General features: G+C 36.5%; 1 protein-coding gene across 1 annotated transcript in view; it reads right to left on the bottom strand.

The window, feature by feature from the left end:
• ppp5c (protein phosphatase 5, catalytic subunit) overlaps positions 1 to 24,455 on the bottom strand; it is a 49,945-nt gene that overhangs the window by 1,359 nt on the left and 24,131 nt on the right. The window contains exons 3-12 of the mRNA XM_067365629.1: positions 17,247 to 17,394; positions 16,591 to 16,712; positions 6,204 to 6,269; positions 5,803 to 5,901; positions 5,280 to 5,385; positions 5,032 to 5,174; positions 4,500 to 4,587; positions 3,573 to 3,613; positions 3,302 to 3,480; positions 251 to 332 (exon numbers count right to left, since the gene is read on the bottom strand). Coding sequence (XP_067221730.1) covers positions 251 to 332; positions 3,302 to 3,480; positions 3,573 to 3,613; positions 4,500 to 4,587; positions 5,032 to 5,174; positions 5,280 to 5,385; positions 5,803 to 5,901; positions 6,204 to 6,269; positions 16,591 to 16,712; positions 17,247 to 17,394 — 1,074 coding nt within the window. The remainder of the gene's footprint in view (positions 1 to 250; positions 333 to 3,301; positions 3,481 to 3,572; positions 3,614 to 4,499; positions 4,588 to 5,031; positions 5,175 to 5,279; positions 5,386 to 5,802; positions 5,902 to 6,203; positions 6,270 to 16,590; positions 16,713 to 17,246; positions 17,395 to 24,455) is intronic.

Genomic DNA, 24,455 nt, shown 5'->3' with positions numbered 1-24,455 from the left:
AGATATTTTGAACACACTAGTGAAAAAAAAAATCAATATAAACAACACTTTTTTGAAATAATTATATAAATGATATTAATATTTAAATAATTTTACAGTGATTAATGCCATGTATGACATTTCCAGACCATTTTCCTCATCTTGTTGCATCCATACCCATAATCTTGTGATGTCCCATTTGTAACTTGCTTTGGATAAAAATGACTGCACAATGAATAAATGTAAATAATAAAAATGTAATTCCACTGACCACAGCAATAAATTGGTGGAATTCTGGCTTGAGATCTGATCCCCTGAGATGAATGTAAGCTCCTTTATTTCCCATCTGGTCACTAAGAGCAAAAAGGAAGCACATAGAAAAGAAAAAGACATGAAGATACACAATTTGTAACTGATGTTGAATGAGTCTGTAGTAGGGTTCAAACATTCAATTCTGACTTGATTATGACATGTTTGCACACCAAATGTTTGCTTTCAATAAGGTTGCATTACCTGAAAATTTTCTAATATTATAAAAATAAATAAAGGATATTAAACTGATATACACACTTATAAGGTTAGTTCAACCTGTTTGCTCAACAACAACAAAGCTGGAGAATCTCATGCAGCCAAAATGACGACTGTCAGTAATGGTGTTCAGCCTTACATTGTTCAAACCAGAGTCGGACACTGATGGAGAGACTCAGGAAAAAGTTACAACTTTTAGAATGCAACTGGACGTTTCTGAATGGTTAGTAGGTAAATTTATGTAGTTGCTGTGATTCAACTCATCGACTACCATGTGCCATCATGTTAATCTTTTGTGTAAATCCAGCATTGAATTGACCCTCGTTTGTGAAGCAGTCTGGCATAAAATGAGGGCATGGTAACAACACTCTACAACAACTCTTCCTCTTCTCTAAAGCACACCAACATGGCCACACCCCCTTGGTTGCTAATTGGGGTTTGTGATGTCACCAACCCGGGAAGAAGCTCGTTGTAGTCCTTAAAAAGCAATTTCTGTAAAAGAAAACATCTCCCTTTGTACTGAATTTTGAGCGTCGTAACTTTGTAGTTGGATGTTTTTTTATGCCCAAACAGCAACATTACATACTAACTAAAGTTAAAAAAGTGAAATCATAATCAAGGACCCCTTTAAGTGAGCGTAAAGAGTTCAGAAAGAATTTGGATATGTCCATTTATTGGATCCCTGCTGCCTGTGTCCTTAATGCAGTGAAGTGTTTTATTTTTACATTTTATTATTCAATTTCTGTATTATTTCTTGCTTGAATGCTAATGTTAAATAGACTGTACCTGAAAAACAGTTTTTTGTTAACATTCTGAGTAACTTTAAAAAAAAGACAGGTTGTTGTGTAATTTGACGTGTTCATTTGTTTGATTACAGCTGGTAAATAAAGCTGAAAGAGAAATACTTTTGACTGTGTGTATTATTAATCAACAAATTGGAGGACAAGATGCATCATGATGCATCAAGAATTCAATATTGAATTATTACCCTCTGAATCATTGATTCAAATCATTGATCTTAAATATGTGTCCAATCAACCAATCTTTCTACTAAGAACCAATTGAATCCTGTACCTGAGTGGATTTTTGAAAAGTTTATATATCATGGTGGTATTTTTTTATACTGTCCTTAACCACAGATTTTAATTAAAGAAAGACTCATATCATTACAGTACTACATTAATGAGATGAATCCAGTAGTAAATCGCCAAAGACAGCTGTCAAATCCCATGTTATTGTTTTGAATAAGTGACATTTAAAGGCACAGTATGTAAGTTTGGCCGCTAGAGGTTGCTTATTCAAAACAATAACAAAGGCACAGCTTGGTGACGTTGTGAATGTGGTATCATGGGAGTCGTCCTCACCTCCACAGATGATGAAAAACAATCCGACGGGACTCAGGGACTTAAGTTTTATCAACGTTACTGTGGTATGAAACCGAGCGGGGCAGAAAGCCTGGGACATTTCTACGTTGCTGTTTCTATTATGCTTATTTGCCGCAGTCGGCTGCAGCTTCTCCTTTACTTTGTGGCATATTATATGATTAAAGTTACGATTTAAGTTGCTTAATGTCTGCCTATGGAGTCAAATTAATGCCTTAAAGTTTTGCACAAAAATAAAGTTTTGCAAAACAAACAAAAAAAAAAAAAGAATTGAGCAATAAAAAACCCCCACGTCAAACAAGTGCCATAAAGAGAACCCCCACGTCAAACCAGTGCCATAAAGAGAACCGCACAGAAAAGTGCAAGCGCAAAGAAAAAACAGTATCGTGAACACACGCTTGACTGAAACGCAGAATAAAATGAGTGTTGCAAATGATTTAGTAGGTTTGAGCATGAAAAATATGTGGCAAAGATAAAATAGGGTTACAGCTGTGATTGATTTTTGTAATTGATTATATTTTTATTTTTGCACTACTTTATTTTATTTTGCAATTTATTATTTTTGTTTGCAAAACTTATTTTTTTCTGCTCAATACTTTATTTTTCCTTTGCAATTCTTAATATTTGTTTGCAAAACATTTTTTTATTGCTCAATTTTTTTTGTTTTTTTTTTTGTTTTGCAAAACTTTAAGGCATTAATTTGACTCCATATCTGCCTCCTTTGTCCCTGAACTTTGTTACAGTTACATTTTATCACTTAAATAGACCTTATTTTAATTTCATTCTATATTGATAAAAGCTGGATAACTTGTGTTACTAAATGGCATGCAGTTCATTTTAAAACGTATGGTGGAGAAAATGTTACATTACTGTTACTAAAAATAAAGCTGCATCTGATGCTATGTTATGTTATGCTATTTTAGACACTTGACAAAATAGTGTTGTTTCTGAGGCATGATGTAAACATGTTACGTTAAATCAAGAAAACAAGAAATTCAAATATGGGTGTAACAATAAGACTAACCATGTTGAACTATAACAATGATTAGTTTTCTGTGTCAATAAAGGTATCCAAACAGTTGCTCACCTGTCTAATAAAACGCATAATATATTAAAGCGTCTTCTGTGTTTCCATGGTTTTTATGGAAGTAAAACTGGAAATCGAGGGTAACGCGGATATGATGTCATTGACAGGGAGATGCAATGAGTTACACTGGTTAAAATAGCTAATTTTTCTGGATTTAAACATTGTTGGAAAAAAATACATAACAAAATACATATTTTTCTAGTTTTTTTTTTATATTTTAATCCAAAAATCTTACATATTGTGCCATTAATATGTCCACTTTGTGAAAATCACAATGCACTAATAAGGGCAAAAACACAAAATAAGAACAGAGAGGTTATCGTACCAGTAGTTTGGCGCTGAGAACACGGTTATGCACTTCCCTGAGTGAGTGACCTCATAACCCTCGGCTTTCACCTCATGACTGCGCACTATGTACTGCAGTTTGTTCTGCTCCAGGAAGTGATCAGTAACATCAGGCCCAAACTGACAGCTCACACCTCGCTTACTGATGGACCGTCCGTTCTGGAAGAGAACACACATCAGTCAAACACAGTAAAGGTGAATGCTGAGACCTAAAACTTTTGCTTAGCTAAAGGAGAGGAACAGGAACTAACCTGCGGCTGAGGATCTGACCACAGGAGATCACACATTGGACCTGTGCAACAGAGAGTTGCAAATTACAACTTGAGTTTTACACTTTCATAAAAATGAGAGTAGTGCTTGGTCGTGCAACACTTAATACCATTTTAGAGTTTTGCGTGTGGTTGGCCAGGCCTTCTGAGCAGTCTTAGTGCAGTGTTATGTGGTTGCTAGGTTGTCTGTGTGGTTGCTAGGGCATCACTATGTGGATGTTAAAAAGCTATGGGGGTTTTTGGAACCTAGCAGTTATAGGGTGAAATTTACATATTATTCCAGTTTTTCAGTTAGCATGTTATTACCAGGTGAGCAATTAAACTACTTTATACTTTGGCGCTGTTGAATGCTTTATTAATTCCATTTCAGTTCAAGTTATTTTAGTTATTTCAAAAGGTCATTACAGCATTTAACTGCAAAAGAACCAAAACCCACAAAGACATTGATTGATCAAGCATGCAATGCTGCCATTAAGCAACCTAATCTAATCTGAGAACTATTTACTCCTAATAACCATTAACAACTCTTTTACTACTGGTTTATATATACTATACATTACTTATATGGTTAAAAAGTTGAAGCATTAAAAACATTATCTAACTATTTTATGAGCTAATTAATCAATAATAATTGTGTTAATTACAGTGACAATGAATGAGGAACTCAATTTGTAAATAGGCTATTAATATATTAACAAAGTTAAGACTACAATACAAACTATGATTTAACTATAAACTAATAGTTTACAAATTATTTGTAAGAACTTCCAGAATAAAATCTTAAATCTGATCACAAGTAATAGCACAACTCTCCACATGATTTATGGAATCATTGAGGTCACAAACAGTGCAGGACCATATAAGCTTTGACATTAACAATATTATCTTGTGATATCAGACATGTCTTACCAGAGTCTGGAGGCTGCCTGTTCCTGTCGATCTTTCTAATGTCATCTAAGGTCACACCATCCTCACTAAACAGTCCTCCATGCATCACCTGAAACACAATTCAACTCATACTCAAATTCAAAGTAGGGCTGGGCGATATCGTGTCACGCGCATTTCGTCAGTAAAGCCGGTTCCCTGATTACCGTTAAATCGCCATCACCTGCTTTCAAATGGAGCGGCATTTAATAGACAGAGCCGTAGATCGCTGACAAGCGACGCAACATCGCATTCATTATCAAAGGCGATTCATCTGCGATATGAACGCGATATTGCGTGGCTTATCAGTGATCTACGGCTCTGTCTATTAAATGCCGCTCCATTTGAAAGCAGGTGATGGCGATTTAACGGTAATCAGGGAACCGGCTTTACTGACGAAAGGCGCGTGACAATTGCATGCGATATATTGCCCAGCCCTAATTCAAAGACAAAAATACTAAGTGGTATAATTCCGACAGCAGAAAATATTGAATCTGATATTCAACTTGTTTCTTACCAGTACTTTGTTATTGATGCACTGGGCGAGAGGAAGCCACTGGAAAACTTCACTGAAAAGCTGGAACATCTGGGCAGTGTACTTTGCTTTCACCTCACCCTCAAACCCATACATCTGATTCATGTTATCTGTCTCATGGTTACCTTCACAAAACAAAATGATAACATTTATCTCTTACACACAAAACATTTGAAATGTCTTTGGGAATTCTGCTGGTATAATACAAGGAAGCTTTGGTGTGTCCTCACCCCTAAGCAGGTGGAAATGTTCTGGATAGAGCAGCTTGAAGCCAAAAAGTGTGAGAATGACTTCTACAGAGAAAGAGCCGCGGTCCACAAAGTCACCATTGAACAGCTGAGATCCTAATGTCAAGGCTAATGTGTATTACTGTGCAATGTTGCACATAATTGTGCAATAATTACTGTACAATGTTGCTAAAAAATAACACTGCAAAGTCTGGCTATACTATATTACTTAATTGTTTATATTATTATAATTAATAATAACAAACTATAGAACATTGGCGCCTTTCATCATCTTGCTGCTGCCGGGGTTTTATATAAGAATCATGTCACTCGAGGCCACATGTTACTGTTCTGCCACAAGCAGCCTTTTATTGGGTAAAAACATAAATCATAAAAGCATAAAACATTGCAAAGGATAAGCTTGGACTGTGTAGCTTATTCATTTAAATCAAATTAATATAATATTAATTTTCATGAGAACAGCTCTCTCACAATTAAGATTACAAACCCAAAAGGAAAAGGATACATAAGGATTAGTTGGAGATGGTAAGCTGTTCAACTCAAAGATATTTAGAAGATCATAGTACTGGCCATGTGTGTCCCCACAAATAGTTATTTTCTCTGTCTAAACAACAAGAGAAATGAACAGTGAGAACAAGAAAATCATTTCAACATCAAAGGAAATTACTATAAGGTTGACAAAAAAAAAAAAACAATCATGTAAAAGAACACACACACACACACACACACACACACACACACACACACACACACACACACACACACACACACACACACACACACACACACACACACACACACACACACACACACACACACACACACACACACACGGCTAGAAAATGAATTTAAACTTGTTTAGTGACAGAAGTCTCTGTAAAAATAATACTAATATAATTCTCTCACCTCTTTTAATGAAATTTCAACAAGACTTGGAAGTTTGGATAAAACTTCTTTAACTTGAATCAGAATCTGAAAGAGACATTTTGATTATGATCATGGGTCAATAACGTGATTGTTTTGTAGGATCTATTGATTTATTCAAAAATACATTAAAAATTCAATAACTATGTACACACATCTTCCATGATTAACCTGATAGTGCTGCTTAATATTGGTTCAACTGATTATCATGTTTGTCATTTGAGAAATTTCATTTTACATTTCATCAGAATTACTGCACTAGAAGCACAAATCATTAGAGATTCCTCATTTAGCTTCCTGATTTATTATATTTATCATATAAATTAACACACTTTCTTACGTTACAAAATATGGTTAAACATGAAGTTCTCTCAAAAGCTAAAACAGTGAAATTCCTGATATTAATTCCAAATTTTGCTAATGTTTTTCTGTTAAAACAACAAAAAAGACTCCATATTGGGGCACAGAAGTTACAAAACCACAATCATAAAACAATATAGTAAAGATCAATGGAGTACCCCCGAAGTACATTCTTATGTACTGCATTCTTATTTACACTGTTGAAGAGTTGGATTCTCATGCTAAACATGGCCAAAGTTTCAAAACACAATTTGGGCGTATGATGAAGTATTTCTGTGCCAAATGACTACATCCGGTTTCGGTACAGGTTTCGGAGAGTTTTTTCGAGTATGGCCTGTCTATGACGTCAAGAGAGCGGAATTCCTTGTATAGACACTTCTCCCTGAAAAGCGTGCGCACGCACATCACCCAGAGCAAAAGCAAGAGCACGCCCATCAACGTGTTTCGTTGCCGAGAGATTTTTCAACAATGGCTGTGTCCCAATTCAGAGGCTGCACCCTTTGAAGGCTGCATATATCATCGGTCTCATTTAAGAAAAATAACTGTTAAGATTGAAACGTAAGAAAGAAATGAGAGTATTTTACACCTCACAATGAATAGTCAATTGTATTATGGTTACTTTTCTTAAATATGACATCCTTGATAAAGTATTTAGCCTTCAAATGCGACCTCCGAAGGATGAAGCCTCCGAAATGAGACGCAGCTCCTGTCACCAAAAGGAGTGTGTTTTTGGTTGTGAGGGAAAGATGACCTTTTTCAGCTTCCCAAAGAACCTAGCGTTAAGGGAACAGTGCATGAAGTTTGTGTTTCTGGGGCAGCAACAGAGTTGTGCATGCATGTTTGTTTGTTCCAGGGATTTCGGTGATGAATACTTTGTAAACAAGTCCCAGTTCGGCGCTGGATTTGCAGATCACAGGTGGGGAGTAAAGCTGCATCAGATGTCTGTGTTTTCTTGGCAATCGGCACGCAAGTGCATATAATGTAAACAACACGAATGCTTTCGTTCCCTTTGTATTTATAATGATGTCGCAGCTAGCAGATATCGCAGAAGCTGTGCACACTCTTTAGGTCTGCCCACAGCACTGACGGCAGATATGTCTCCAGGATCTCAGCTTTTTCCAGAAAGACTCAGTTTAGCGTATCTATCTTTCATAAATATGACAAAACTAAAGACTTTTCAGAGATATGAAGGATGCATTGTTACTCTACATGTACTCAAAATTAACATGAAATTGGCAGAAACTGTGTGCAGTAACCCCCCCCCCCCCCTTTAGAATAGTCCATGTTACTACTCATTAACGATGTACAGTGGGTACGGAAAGTATTCAGACCCCCTTAAATTTTTCACTCTTATATTGTTATATTGCAGCCATTTGCTAAAATCATTTAATTTCATTTTTTTCCTAATTAATGTACACACAGCACCCCATATTGACAGAAAAACACAGAATTGTTGACATTTTTGCAGATTTATTAAAAAAGAAAAACTGAAATATCACATGGTCCTAAGTATTCAGACCCTTTGCTGTGACACTCATATATTTAACTCAGGTGCTGTCCATTTCTGTCGCTTCATTGAAACACATTGAATTTTGTAAAGTATTAGAGAGAGAGAGAGTAGGCTATTACCTGTGTCTGGTATATTGCATTACATTCATTCATCAAGTCGATGTCCATAATATTACATCCTTTATACAAGTCCGTTTGAATGTCCGCTGAGGAAAGCGATCTTTGTATTTGTCTTTTTTTCAGCTTTGGGAATTTTCCATCCATAACACCACATCGCTAAAACAACTTCCTTTGCAAAAGTTCCTTTCAATTTAAAAGTCTCTTGTGACTCGCTGACTAATTCTCCTGTAAAGTGTTGCTGCCATCTAATGGGGTATTAATGTAAAGTTCACTCAATCCATATTACTTAATGGACATATTTATATAAAATAATATTTACTGAACAACATATAAGCACAATTGTACAGTTCAGTCAAACAAAGCACTAGTTATTTAAAAAAAAAAAAAAAATAGGTCACCATTTATGCTTGTATGTGGGTTTTACAAATATTTAACGAATGAAAAGGATTTTAAAGAGCTTGTGACAAAACCTCCTAACTCCATTGGATCCTCAAACTGTCAATCAAGCCTCATTAATGCGCCTCACCTCGTGAATGAAGTGTGCACGCAGTTTGGACATCTCTGTGCAATGCAAAGGTAAATAAAGATCTGATGTTTGAAAAAAAATTTTTAAAGCGTTTTCTTTACTCAAAAAAACATGTTTATAAAGTTTAATGTTTTACATATTTGGAGCGGAGAAGAGTCTGATATGTCCCGTCTAGTTGTAGTCAATGTGCTATATAGCCTAAGGATGTAACGTAACGTTTATTATTATCAAATTTGATATAGCACAATTCGACTTGCTCTGTAACAAATAATAGATTAATAAGACCAAATATTGCCCGTTTTATGTACTCAAATTGAATTATGTCTCGTGTTTAACCACTATAAGAGCCAGCGGCAAATTCCCAAGGCACTGGCCGAGATGAAGCTGTTCTCGGCGGTTACAGAAGCACTGAACGGCTGCTGACGCACTCGAGCTCGCATCTCCGAAAACGTCAAAACAAACTGTAAAATAGGCGCTGTTATTAAATATGAGTCAAATATTTCAGGTCTAAACAACTACATTCTCGCCTAAAAACTATTAAAACTACAGTTCGTTGTACAAGAAGTAGTATTTGTAAAAATTATGGTTGATTTGATCGGCCGCCATGACGGTCACTTCAAGCGGAGTGATACAAATGGTGAAAAGGCAGTAGGAGTGCTGTTATCACTGAAATATCGCATGGCTATCAGCCAATCAGATTCGAGAACCAGACAGAACTGTTGTATAAATATATTATATATATATTATATATATATATATATATATATATATATATATATATATATATCTATATATACACACACATATATTATATACATATATATACATATATTAGTGATGCTCCGATTGATCGGCCACTGATCATGATCGGCCGATATTGGCTAAAAATAGCTTGATCGGCGAACCCCAAAAGCGCCGATCAAAAAAGCCGATCACGTGACGTAAATTACCCGCGCGACTTTTTCACACGTGCTTGCACGGCGCACAGGTACACAACAGCAGAGCGGAGCTTGTCAGTGGCAACATGAGTTCTCCCGTTTGGAAGTTTTTCAAAGTGTCCGATAAAGACGTAAAGTTAACCGTTTGCAATGTGGTGCAGTGAAAACGAGGCTTCACACACAGTCTGCTGGTTGAGGGATGGGGATGTTGTTGGCTTCGGCTGGTTTAGTTTCTCATACTCGGCATATTCAGTTGTATGGCTTGTTCTAAGGTGCCTAATCATGTTAGTGGTGTTAAAATGACGTTGCTTGCTTCCACCTCGAGGGATTTCATCACGACATACATTGCAAACGGCTAACTTTACGTCTTTATTTTGTATTTGAGCTGCGCGTCTTGGGCGCGGCGTCCGTCAAAAATAGGCGAGAGGCGCCTATCTTTAGCGGAGAGGCGCCAATCTTTAGCGAAGCGGCGCAGCTGGTGTAAACACGAGCATTGACTAGAGTGGCCGCGTATCAGCTCCGGTAGCTGGACCGCACACGCGTAGAGTGTAAACGAGGCTTGAGTGATGCATTTAAACGACGTGAACCATACAGCAAGGATAGTACGAAGATATCACGTTCAGAATTATGGAATTCATTTGGTTGGTAACTATCTGCTTGGCCTCCTTGTTTCTCTGCTTTGTTATTTAGGAAGGATGGCATTGGCATACAGTAGCTTACATTATTTTATTTTTTGGATCTGATATAGTTGGTTCCTCAACTATATCAGATCCAAAACTAAGGTTTTTTTCTCAATACAGTTAATTTAGAGTTAGTTTCTTTTCTACAAATGGTGCAAACTCTGCTAGATTGTAGATAAAAGATTCCCATTCCCCTGCCATTCTGTGATCGGCAATCGGCAGATCATGATCTTGGTGATCGGTAATCGGCCCCAAAAATGCTGATCGGAGCATCTCTAATATATATATATATATATATATATATATATATATATATATATATATATATATATATATATATATATACACACACACACACACACACACACATATATATACATCTTTGTGTGGTGTTCTGTACATCATGGCTGTAAATGTTTATCCACATTGCCTTTCATTTGTTTAAAAAAGATAAAATCATTGTCAGTTTCGTCTATCACTTGACAGGCGGGTAGGCTATAGCCAGGCCTTCATTTTCCGTGTCCTGCTCCATCTCGTGCACAGTTCAGCGCGCGAACCTTTCAAAGTCTGTGCGCACTATCGTACTAAAACTTAAAATACACACTCTGGGAATATCAGAGACTAATTTTACATCTTGTTAAATAGGGCATAATAGGTCCCCTTTAATAGAGGAAATTGCAAAAAGTCGAGTAAAACAAATGATTACACTAGGTTGGGTTCGAAAGTGAAAAGAAACCTAATCCATGGATATTGACATGCAGCAAGGAATCGTGTTTCCTGACATTTATATGTGCCTGATTTCGATGCCGGGGAAATACAGAAAGCAAGTCTGCCCATGAACGCTTTATATAACTACAATATAGTTAGGTCTAAATCGGAGTGATCACTTATATCAATGTTATATATATCATCATATCATCTAGCCCTAAAAATTGTATAGTTTTTGTCAGTATTTATTTAAAACATTTTAACATTAAACATTTTGACACAAAATGTACAGGAAATCCACATTTCTCTGCCTGGAGTCCAATTGATTCTGTGAATTGCAGCAATCCATTTGCTTCTTTTTTCTGTAGCTTTCGGTAATCTGTAAAAATATACCTCAGACTTTGTGTCAAAGCTATTTGTAAAGTCAATTGCAAAGCTCTTTCCCATTTTGGATGTGTTTTGTGTGGTTTTCGCGGCATTCATGATGAAAACCAATTGTGCCACTCAGCCTTTTTGCCACTCAGTGGGCGTAACTGCAGTCATAACGGCTGACGGTGACGTCACACGCATACCCTCTATATAGCCCAACCTTAAGAAACATAAATAAAATAAATAATAGATCAGTGTCCTGCAGGTGGGTGGGTACCCGCGGTTCCTGGCGGGTGACTTGCCAAATTTTATGTAACGGGTGGAATAATATTTACGTGTCGGGTGCGGCAGGCATGGGCGCACTGCGGGTCCGATAGCCAAGACCATTCCAATTTGGTGCATTTGACAGCTGCTTTCAAATGGTCCCATGCTTATGTGTTCACGCGCTTTCTGAAGACCATTAAAGGCATCTAATTGTGGCATGATTTGCAGTGCTGCACATTGCGAAGTGAATCTGCTAAAATATTTACTAGCTTAGAATTAAATAGGCCTACTGAAATATTCTTTGTTCTGTTATTTTACTTGTGTTGTTTAATGCAATTTTAATTTAAATGCAGTGACATAGAATGCCTAATGTTGGTTTTATTGCTTGTGTTAGGCTACATCAGAAAATGATGTTTATCTACCTCATGTAGGAGTAGGCATGTGACGGTATCAAATTTTCATGTTGCGATTAATTGCTAAAGCTTTTATCACGGTATACGGTATTATCACGGTATTGAAATAAGTTGCAAAAAAAAAAGTATAATTATATATATATTCTTATAAATATAAATATATATATATATATATATATATATATATATATATATATATATATATATATATATATATATATATATATATATATTATATATCATAGTATAACAGGTTTAAGAACTCTTTTTGTAATAACAAAAATAACTCTGAATGTTTAAATACAATAAAACAATACACAAAAAAAATATAAAGTCAAATTTTCAAACAGATTAACCCTCTGGAGTCTGAGGCTGATTTGGGGCCTGGAGAAGTTTTGACATGCCCTGCCATTTGTGCTTTTTTCAGTTGTTCATAAACATATTAATGACACAAGTGTCATTACACTGTATTTAGCACAAACTAGGCTACCATAATATGTGAGGAACATGTATGTATATGTTTGTATTTTTGAATGAATAATGTTTCTGCGTGGTTATTGAAAAAACAAAACACTTAAGTCACTGAAATAAGGCCAAAAAAAGTATATTAAATCTGGATTGACAAGACTTCTGGGTATTGGAGGTTGTAGACTAGAGTTTTTGCTTCAGAATTATGTAAAAATTATGCTGCCTACTCCTTCATATAAAACAATATATTGATTTAGTTTTTGTAAGAGTGTTTGTCAAGAGAAACAGTATGCGTGGAGGCGTGAATCATCATGAATAATGGGTCATTTACACCTGAGAATACAAAAGAATCGCATAATAACGACCTGAAATGACTTGCATATTAATGAGGCCTTTCAGTCAGGTAGGCTGTGAAAAAACCCTCTGTAATCATGTTTCAGCTCAATTTAAAATAATGGTATTCTATTATATTCTTTAAAATATCATGTATTTCTGTGATGCAAAGTGTCTGAACAATTATACCACCTCTATGGCATTTCATATAGGCTTGTAGCTTAAAAGCATGCACATTTGGAGAAATATTGATGGATTCTTATATGTTTATGTCAATATTCTATACTGTGGAGTAATATTTATTCAATATTTATTATAATCACTATGAGTGCTGGATACTGTGTTTTCAATTCACACTTGCAGCCAGAGGGCGCTCTGTACACCTTTAGGCCACAAATTCATATAAAGAAGAAGAGGACATTTCAGGAATGGTGTTTTCAATTCATACTTGCAGCCGGAGGGCGCTCTCTTTACACCTTCAGGCCACAAATTCATATAAAGAAGAAAAGGAACCAGGAACTAACGGCATGTCTTCTAGAGATCGCTAACCATGGCTTTAACATCCAGATAAACACTTTTCAGGACAATAAATACACGATTGAGACAATGCATACAAGTATTGCCTGTCAATTTGCCTCTAAATAGCGCTGGCTCTGTGGGCGTGGCCGCATTAGGGAATAATGAGCTGAATCATGGACTTAGATGCAGTCGCTCCTTTACGTCTAAAGAAGATTAAGGAAACTAAATCCAACGCCGTGGTATGATGAGCACACTCGGGCTCTAAAACGAGCTGTGAGAAAAGCCAAACGTAGTTGGAAGAGTTCTATTAGCCCAGTTCTGTCAACATTACATTGGCTCCCTATTAAACATTGTATAGATTTTAAAATCTTGCTACTTACTTATAAAGCTCTAAATGGTTTAGCTCCCCAGTACCTAAGTGAGCTCTTAATGCATTATAGTCCTTCACGTCTATTGTGATCTCAGAATTCAGGCCAGTTGATAATACCCAGAATATCAAAATCAACTGAAGGAGGCAGATCCTTTTCCTATTTAGCACCTAAACTCTGGAACAATCTTCCTAGCATTGTTCGGGAAGCAGACACACTCTGTCAGTTTAAATCTAGACTAAACACATCTCTTTGCTCTTGCATACACATAACACATTATCAATACATTAACATTTTTCAAATCCGTTAAAGGATTGTGTCGCTGCAATAATTAGGTCGGCCAGAACCGAGAACATTTCCTATAACACTAGATATACCTGTACATCAGAATAAGAATGGCATATACGCTAATATCAGTCTCTCTGCTTATCCTGAGGTTTGTCGGGTGCTGGATCCAGGCCGTATCCAGATCAGATGGAGAACCTTTGTCTGGACCTGACTACAACGTATCCCAGGAGACAATGGAGACAACTATAATTCAGATTTTTAATCCCCGTATCCATTTACATATATTATATATATCTTCCAAGGGTTTTTTTCCCTCCTAGTGTTAGCACGCTGGGTTTTTCTCCTAGGGTTTTTTTTCCACCCCTGGGAGTCAGCCAACATTGGCTTAATGTAGCACCATCTTGTATATGTTACACATTACCACGCTTGCTTGTACAGCTTATTTTTAACCACTTCTCTTTTTTTTCTGTGCTTCTAATATGTAAAGCTGCTTTGAAACAATCACCAATTGTAAAAAGCGCTATATAAATAAATTTGACTTGACTTCTGACATGGCTCTCTTTTCATACAGATGACATAAACACAGAATGTTTGTTTTCGATTTCACTTGCATGATTTAAAACCTGACATTTCAACATATCTTTAGACATATTTGTCTTTTTTTTTTCATTAGTATTCATAAGATACAGTTCATTTTCTGAGAACTATCAGATTGGACTTCGTTCAGAGGGAGAGGAGAGATCACGCATCATGTTAGTTTTCTTTATTTTACAAAAAGCATTGTGTTTTTACTCTGAGTGTACACAAATGAAAGAAGATATTCTATAGTTTCAATTGATATATTACTTGTGTCTCTATGACAAGAAATGACGGAGTATTTTAAGTCTGTTTTGCTGCAATGTGAAAAAAATCCTGCAAAACGCGCCGGCGCCAGAGAGTTAAAGTGCAAAAGAATTAGACCATAAAGAACAACAGGTAACACTTTACAATAAGGTCTCATTATTTAATGCATTAACTAAGATTGAGCAACAGCTAAATTTGTTACATAAAGTATTTTTTGTTAATGTTAGTTAAGAAACAACTGATCATTGTTAGTTTTCTCTCAGGTCCATTAAAGGTACAATTTGTGATATTTTTTCCGCTAGAGGTCGCTAGAAGCCTATTCAAAACAAAGGCGTAGTTTGATGACGGCAAGTTTTAGAGCGGAAACTTGGGACATGTGGTCTCCATCTCAACGGACGGTGCAAAAGAATAGGGATTGGAGTCTGGAAGAACTCATGTTCGTGGATGCAATTATTAACGTTACTGTAGTATGAAGAAGAGCAGGACCGAGTGTTGCGGGAGCTGAACGAGGAGCTGGAGCGATTGATCAACACACGCCTCACGAGCAGCGGGACTTTTATTATGACATAGTCGCCGGTGCCGCTTCCGCTTTTCCGGTCATGAGTTTACGGGAGCTGTCCTTGTCGACAGAACCAGCGGCAGAAGGTAAACAGTAATTATGTTCCATAAATGAGTAACACAATCCACCATAAAACGTGCAAGAAGTAAATAAGGAACTGCTTGAAGCAAGCTAGTGGTTTGCTGGACGCTAGACACTACTTCCGCATTTGTCCATGGCACTGTTGTCATGTTGTTTCTACGTCAGTAAAGGCGGTAACAAAGGGTAACTCACGTCATTGACAAGCGACTGCACTGCCCCGTGTCACTGTTTAGAATGGGAATTTTCTCATGATTTACTAGTTGAAAACATTAGAGATATTAAGTTAGTTACAGCTGGACAAAATATATAACACTAGCCTAGTGGTTTTTGGATATTTTACTGCAAAAATTTTACATATTGTACCTTTAAATAAGTACTTTTGATTTTAGTAATGTTATTAAACAGTAACTAAGAAATTAACATTAACTAAGAATAATTAATGCTTTATAAGTATTTTTCATTGTCAGTTTGGTAATAATGAATTAACATGTTAACTAATGAAGTTGTATGTCTTTAGGTTTTACTGAACAATAACAAATAATCAGAACATTTCTAATCACTAGGGCATGTTGTAGTCCAGATTAAAATATATGTTTGAGGCATTTTAAAAACTTCACTAGCACAGTTGCTTTGTTTATGGGGTTTCCGGGGTAAGCATTGCACTCTGCTGTTCCATCAGCGCCCTCTGCTGTCAGAGAGTGTCAAAAAATTGTAATAATTGCTAATAAATTATTTACGGTATTTTGAAATGCCCACGATAACAATACGGTGCACATTCATTATCGCGATATATCGCATTACCGAATATCGGCACAAGTCTATGTAGGAGATTTAATGCGGGTGCGGGTGCAGGTCGGGTCGTGGTTTTCATGTCAAACAGGTAGTGTTTCTGTAGGATATTGGGTCGGGTGTGCTGTTAATAACTGCGGGTGCGGGTTTATCAAACAGGAACCGTGCAGGGCTTTGTAATAGATGAATAGATGTTTCTATATCTGTGTATGTGTGTACTTGAAGAGCATTCACCTGGTAAGCAAACTTTCTGTGCAGTTTCTTCTGGTCTTTGAACCAGTCCATCAACTCTTTCATGAACTTCAGTGTAACCTTCCCATCTTCAAGTTTAGGTCCAGTATAGTCATCCTCGATTGCTGGTGGTAGAATATAAAACAAGATTTGAATTACAGGACTTCTAAATCTTTAAAAATCAATAAGAAATTATATTCTTAAACCTGTTTAGTCCTAAAAGAAGTTAACTGTTCATTTCTGCAACAGGTCAATGAAAAGAGTGTCCATCAACTAATTACTTAATACCACAGCACTTTTTGCTACCTTGTCAAAACAGAACACTGTCCATAAAGATTTATAATAACTGACCCTGTTATTAGAATTTTTGTTAGGCCACCTTATTTAATGTAATGTACCTCAATGAAATCAGTTTTTACATAAGAATAATGGCATTTTCCCCAGAATATATTTGTATGACTGACACTCACTTTTGTGAAACAATTAGATAAAGAGTAATATCAATTAACAAAATGCACTTACTAAAGGACTGAGGTTGATTCTTTGTAATTATGCATAATTTACTGTTATTACCATATTAAATGCATTTGATGTGTAACAAGGACAATGTAAAATAAAGTGATACCAAAAAATGTAATAAACCTCCTTCAAGCACTTACTCATGTTCTCGATGTCTAAGGAGTCGACTACTGAACGTTTGAGCTCGTCGCTGGCGATGGCCCGTTCAAAAGCCTTCTGTTTGACAATCTTATTGCATTCCTGGTACTTCATCTTGGCATCTTTGTCATTGGGACGAACTCTAACTACCTGTAAGCGATGAAATGACAAAGACACAAAAACATTTATTAAAAGAAAAATTAAGTTCTTACACTTGTGTGCTAAGCTGATTGCAGAGCTCCCATATATTGGTTAACTTGATGATCATGTAAACAACATGGAGACTGAACTGCAATCTTTACTCGCTCTGTTGTCATTTTTAGCAGCCACTGTGCAGTTAAACTGCATTTTTTTTAATACTGCAGCTGCTTACATGCGCAAGAGGAAACTGTTTACACTTGTATGTGCATGCCCATTGTGCATGAACAGTCATGTGACGTGTTTTCAGCCGTGTAGTGTAGACGGAGATCGTTTCTGAAAGGATGTGGAAACGCCAGTGTAGACGAGGATCGTTTTCATTTTAAAATGCCATTTTAAAACAAAAACGCACTAGTGTAAATGGGGCCTTAATGTGGGGACACATTTCAAGTGAGAGCAAGGTTACATCATGTTACCTTGTTACAGTTTTCATGTGTCAAACACAACTATGCAAAAAAAAAAACTTTTTTTGCATTTATTTTTGGCCATTTGACAGAGATCTGATATTCTATTTGTCATTTTTCTGTTTTGCATAAAACTGAAGAATATTCGGTACATCCAATACTGTATTCTAAAATGATCTGATATTAACTTTGGCATGGATTTTAATGAAGAGCTTAGGCTCATGTAACCAGACGTTTTAAGATATATGAATATGCTTTTAAGTTTTTCTTGCCACATGGGCAGGGATGGGCAAAATTACATCAAAATGTATTTTAAAATAAAATGCCAAATACCTTAATTTTAAGTGTATCAAAATAAACTACAAAATACAGCAGCCACACCATGTATCAAAATAAACTACTGTATTTTTGTATTTTAAAAATACTCAAAAATACTTTTAAAAGGGACCATGAAATTTCTTAGCAAAACTTCAATCATTTGGCCTATTTGATCTATCCCTTCACCATTAAACTGACAGTTGATTAAGCAAACAATGTTTGATAGCAACAGGTTTTCTCTGCCTGAGTCATGCAATAAATCTGGCATATGCAACCAGTTAAAGGCACAAATATGTAGGATTTTTAGATTAAAATATCCAAAAAACACTAGAACAATGTTATATACTTTGTTGACTTGTGTACTTGGGTGGGGGTGTATTTTAATTTTTCGTTATTATATAATTATTATTCATTATTTTACTTTATTACTTTATAATTACTTGATCAATTGCCAAATTCAAATGTGCGTGTGTGCTTTAGCTGGCGCTAAACCAGAGATAGACGCGCGCAGCACTTTTCATATATCACAAATATGCAGTGTTTTCAACCACATAAATGTTTATTTTAGGTTTCGGATGTTTAAATACATATAAGATGTTGTGAATCCAACAGAACCTGCGGCACAAACTAACATGGCGACGCCCATAACGTGTATAGCTCAACTAACGCAATCATTATAAAGTTGTTTAAACAGCAAAACACATCCACTTTCACATATTTGACAATCGGAATATCAGATATTTCATGTTATAGTTAACAAATTAGTGAATATTTTGAATAAAAAAGGAAAACTGAAATAAAAGCAGATCATCAGTAATACAGCGCTGCGGTGTGTGACATGACAAGCAATGACGCGTCACCATGGAAACCATAAAGCGATACGTTCTAAATAACGGTCGCCTTGAAAAACTCACGCTGGGAGGTCAGCCAGAATATTTTAAACTTACGCGCGAAAGGGATATTTTATTTCCCAACTAATGACTCATCCAGGCTTTCCAATAGGTTGCACGTGAAGGGAATAAGAGGGGAATAAAAGGGGCGGAGCGGGGTGGGGGCGTGGCATCACAATGGTGTCTCTCCGACGATATATCTCTCTCTCCGATGATATCGTCCATCGGCAAAACCCTAGTTTGCCAAGCCATGTTGGCCTATAGGCTAACATAGCTTGGCAAACGATATGTTCAGATAACGTCTTACTCTGGCATTTCAAAGAAATTAATAATCTTCCTTCTACCACGTGCTCTCTGTTCTCTACGGTGTCTCCTCCTAGCAGCAACAATTGCAGCCATGCCAAAAAATGGGTTAAGACATGCTTTTTTAGGGCGTCAAGTAATGGCAAAAATACCAGTAAACTGACAAGTGCAAATATTAGTAAATGGCATTGCATGATTCATTTAAATACTCTCCTCCCATAAATTTTGCATCTGAAAGGGAAACTCCTACAAATGCATAAGCAATAAGGTCAGTTGCAAAAAACAACTCAGTCCTGTTATTAAATCTGGCCCTAAGTCTTTTTGTTTGAATCTTGTTTTCTTGATTTACAGCAAGTACCATGTTTTACCATGACTAATATCGATCTAGCTTACTGCAGTGTGCAACAAGTGTCTCATAGCAGCCACCGAGCGAAAGCACAGAGTAGCACTATAACAACTTTCAACACACAAATGTATCTAATATGATAAACAGCACTTCTTTACCATACATGCACATGACCAGAAGAAGTGGAAGCAGCGACTGGGGCATAGTAAAAGATCCGTTGCTGTCGAGACGTGTGTCGCACTCGTCTCTCATTAGCAATCGCTCCAGCGGTCTCGTTACTGCTCCCCCATGCTCTGCTTACAGTAAGTTAATAATCTCATCCATGAACATTATTTCTGCCTCAGTCCCATCCCGATTCTTTTCCACCAGCAGTAGACATGAAGACAACACCTCCCATGATTCTGTGAAATCAAGATGTCATCAAGCTATGCCTTTGTTTTGAATGAGCGATCTCTAGCAGCAAAAATGTACATATTGTGGCTTTGACAGATCAAATATTCACATATCCCTATGATCTCCCAGATGAAGGTTAGTTTTAAACTAGGAAGTATGACCATATTAGCCCAGTTCTGTTGTCACTGCATTGGCTTCCTGTTAAACATCGTATAGACTTTAAAATCTTGCTAATTACTTACAAAGCACTAAATGGTTTAGCTCCCCAGTACCTAAGTGAGCTCTTAATACATTATGGTCCTTCACGTTTATTGTGATCTCAGAATTCAGGCCAGCTGATAATACCTAGAATATCAAAATCAACAGCAGGCGGTAGATCCTTCTCCTATTTGGCACCTAAACTCTGGAACAATCTTCCTAGCATTGTTCGGGATGCAGACACACTCGGTCAGTTTAAATCTAGACTAAAAACGCATCTCTTTAACCTGGTATACACATAACACATTATCAGTTTATACAGCTATGGAAAAAATTAAGAGACCACTCCAAGTTAAGAAATCAATGTTAAGTGGTCTCTTAATTTTTTCCATAGCTGTATTTTCAAATCTGTTAAAGGATTATAGGCTGCATAAATTAGGTCAGCCGGAACCGGGAACACTTCCTATAACACCAGATGTACTCATTACATCAGAAAAAGAATGGCATCTACGCTAATATTAGTCTTTCTGTTTATCCCGAGGTTTACCGTAGTCAACCGGATCTGGGCCGTATCCAGCTCAGTATAATTATTTTCAAGAACATTATGTAAATTGGTATACTATTTAGCCTAGGCTACCAAAACGAACACCAAAACTTAACATGAACTGTTAAAAATGATAGCAATTTATGCAAAAAAATTGATGGAAAGCTGGCAGCCTGCACGTTCCTTGACCACCTTCTTCCATATGGATCAATTTATGTTCTAATCGCAACAAGTCTCTGCAAACTACTGAGTAGGCACCAAACAGAGGCCGCAATTTTATGATGTCATCATGTAGACTTCTTACAAAGTATTTTACAGTATTTTAAAAACACAAAAATACAAAACACTAAAGTATTTTGATATAAAATATGAAGCCATTTTCATCAACTCTATCAAATACTAGTGTTGTCACGGTACCAAAATCCCAGTAGTCCGATACCATGAAAATTTTACGGTTCTCGGTACCAATTTCCGTACCACAGCAAAATCTGTTGGAACTATTTTACTATTTTATATAGCCTATTTTAAAAACATTAAATATGATTTGGAGTTTGTATGTTTGTGTGTATATATAGGCTACCTCAATTAAATAAATTTTGAAATAAAAGAATAAATGCTCAAACATCCATTGTGTACTGTTGAAAAAACCAGCATATGCTGGTAAGGTAGGTTTTGAAGCTGTATGCTGGTCAAATGCTGGTCCTAAACTGGTCCTGCTGGTCAATGCTAGTCCTAAGCTGGTCCTGGACCAGCATAAAACAGTTCAAACCACCATACCAGCTTCAAAACCTACTTTATCAGCATATGCTCGTTTTTTCAACTGGGGTAACAGACGTGCATGTTTATTTTAGCTATTCCGTCAGTGAAACAACACTACAGCCTGTAAAACTATGAAACAAATATCGGTAAATAATGGTAACCTAAATAATAAGAAAGTTAAATATTATTTCAAAAAGCATTCGTTTTTTATTTCCACACAAAGATGCGTCATCGCCAAAGTCCCGTTATTACTTTGATAAAGAGTGCTTTGTGCTTTGAGGGACACGAGCAGGAAAGAGACCATTTCTCTTTAATAATATCTTCTTTATCTCCTGATGTTACAAACAACTGCCACTTGTTGTAAAAGGTCTGAAGAGCCAGTTTTATCCTCCGCAGGGGCAAGACATTCAGGCTATGTTTGATTTAGCGCTGCCAGAGAAAACGAAAATAAAAATCACCAGCGTGTGTGAAACGCACTATACAAAAAAACTTGACACGCCTTATAAAGTCTAATAACAAGCACAAACTCTGTTAAATAGAAATTGACGTGCAAGCAAAAAAGGTTTCTGTCCTACGGTGCTTTTCCTAGAATGCGAATAGCCTAATACTAATAGGCCTAAATGCGAACGAAATAAACGTTTATAATCCCCTGCGTGAGTGAAGATTTGGGAAAAGAAACAGACGTTCAATGGAATATTGTTAAATTCGCTGATAATCAAGTGACCAGATCGCGATTCGGAAAACAGAATAGGAAGCTTAAATGTATGGACTCACGTACCTCTCTCATTCGGCATTAACCAAAATGTTTCCATGGCTGCGATGTCACATTTAATTGCTAACGTATTATTTCTTCTGTAAACAAAGCTTCACTCGTGTCATATTCACGTAAATACTGCCACAGCCCTATCAGTGGGTACCGAATATACCCGGATTCTCGGTACTACCGGTACTACAGAAATGCTGGTATCGTCACATTTTCAAAATTTCCGTACCGACTAGGTACCGAAGTACCGGTACTTTTGACAACACTATCAAATACAAAACACTTTTTTGTATTTGAAATACATATATCATAAATACTGCCCATCCCTGCTCAAGGGTTTACATCTGTGAAACGTTTAGGCACCATCGTAGTAGTTTTGTACGCGTGGGAACGTCATGGCAACATACAACACAAAGTACCTAGCACGGGAAATACTTAACGTAACACGTAAATGTGCATAACTAACATAAATCAAGCAAGCTAGTATGCATAGGCCACAAAGTGATGGCAAAATAACACATTAGCAGACCGAAAGGAATAATATGGAATTTTTCCAGAAAACTTCTTGCACAAAATAAATTGAATCACTTTCAAGGACCTGTATCTATGTATGTTTATTTTCAAAAACTTTCCAGGGCCTTGAATTTTTTTTTTTTTTTTCTTTCAGATTCACAAACTTTCAAGGACCTGTGGGAACCCTGTGAATGATGTTTTAAAGGATTAGTCCACTTAAATAAACTTTTCCTGATAATTTACTCACCCCCATGTCATCCAAGAGAATTCTAATAGAGAAGAAGAAGAGAGCTAGTTCAGGATGAGCATTTCTGGTTAAAATGTATAAAATTTAATTGTTTTTTTTAGAAAATGAGCGATGGTTTCTTTAGATAAGACCATTATTTCTCGTCTGGGATCGTGCAGAACAATTTGAAGCTGCAGTGAAACTAATTTTGACCTTCAACTGTTTGGTGCCCATTGAAGTCCACTATATGGAAAAAAAAAATCCTGGAATGTTTTCATCAAAAACTTTAATTTCTTTTTGACTGAAGAAAGAAAGACATGGACATCTTGGATGACATGGGGGTGAGTAAATTATCAGGAAAGGTTTATATAAAAGTGGACTAATCCTTTAAGGCTAGAAATATTTCAAGTCTGTTAGGGAATTTTTCCCAAGGCATAAGGCAGAATTCACAAATACGTACATACACAACTCAGGTCACTTCTGACAGATTCACTTCCTTCAGTTTAAAGTATACAAAAGTTACTAGTTCTTTGGGTTATTTACTTTTTAAACTTCTTAAATAAAGAAGAATAAAACAAATAAGTGTTGTCTGAAAGCTTTGTACTCTCACACAGACATACATACTCTCACTGGCCACTTTATTAGGTGCACCTGTTCAACTACTCATTAATGCAAATATCTAATCAGCCAACCACATGGCAGCAACGCAATGCATTTAGGCATGTAGGGGCTGTTTACACAAACAACGTTTTCATCTAAAAACGTTCAGTTTTTATGCAGTTTGGCCATTCATTTACACAACAATCGCATTTTGGAGGCCTGAAAATGCAAACCTTTGTAAAAGTTTTTGAAAATGATACCGTTTTCATCTCTGTGTACACAACAATAATGTGGATCTGTAAAAACGCTGACGACATGCACATGCCTATAACATGTTTAGTCTATAGGCATGCGCGTTTGGCACCAGTGCTCTGTAAAAGAATGTGTATCTGCATAGGCGCGTAGTCTTTCTTCACAAAGTGACATCAGCAACTACTGACCTGGCATGCATAATACAGCGTTTTTAAGTCATTTTCGTGGATCAGTGTGAACGGGGATCATTTTGACAGTGCTGTCATGTCATCTATACAAAGAAAAATCGTTTCCTTTTTTTTTCCATTGTTGTCATGTATACTTACCCCATAGACATGGTCAAGATGATCTACTGAAGTTCAAACTAAGAATCAGAAAGGTGATTTAAGTGACTTTGAACATGCTATGGTTGTTGGTGCCAAACAGGCTGGTCTGAGTATTTCAGAAACTGCTGATCTACTGGGATTTTCACACACAACCACTTCTAGGGTTTACATAGAATGG

This window comes from Chanodichthys erythropterus, chromosome 17 (assembly GCF_024489055.1).
Source record: "Chanodichthys erythropterus isolate Z2021 chromosome 17, ASM2448905v1, whole genome shotgun sequence".
Classification (NCBI taxonomy): Eukaryota; Metazoa; Chordata; class Actinopteri; order Cypriniformes; family Xenocyprididae; genus Chanodichthys; species Chanodichthys erythropterus.
The sequence above is the reverse complement of the archived record's forward strand: the minus strand, read 5'-3'. Positions and strand labels throughout refer to the sequence as shown.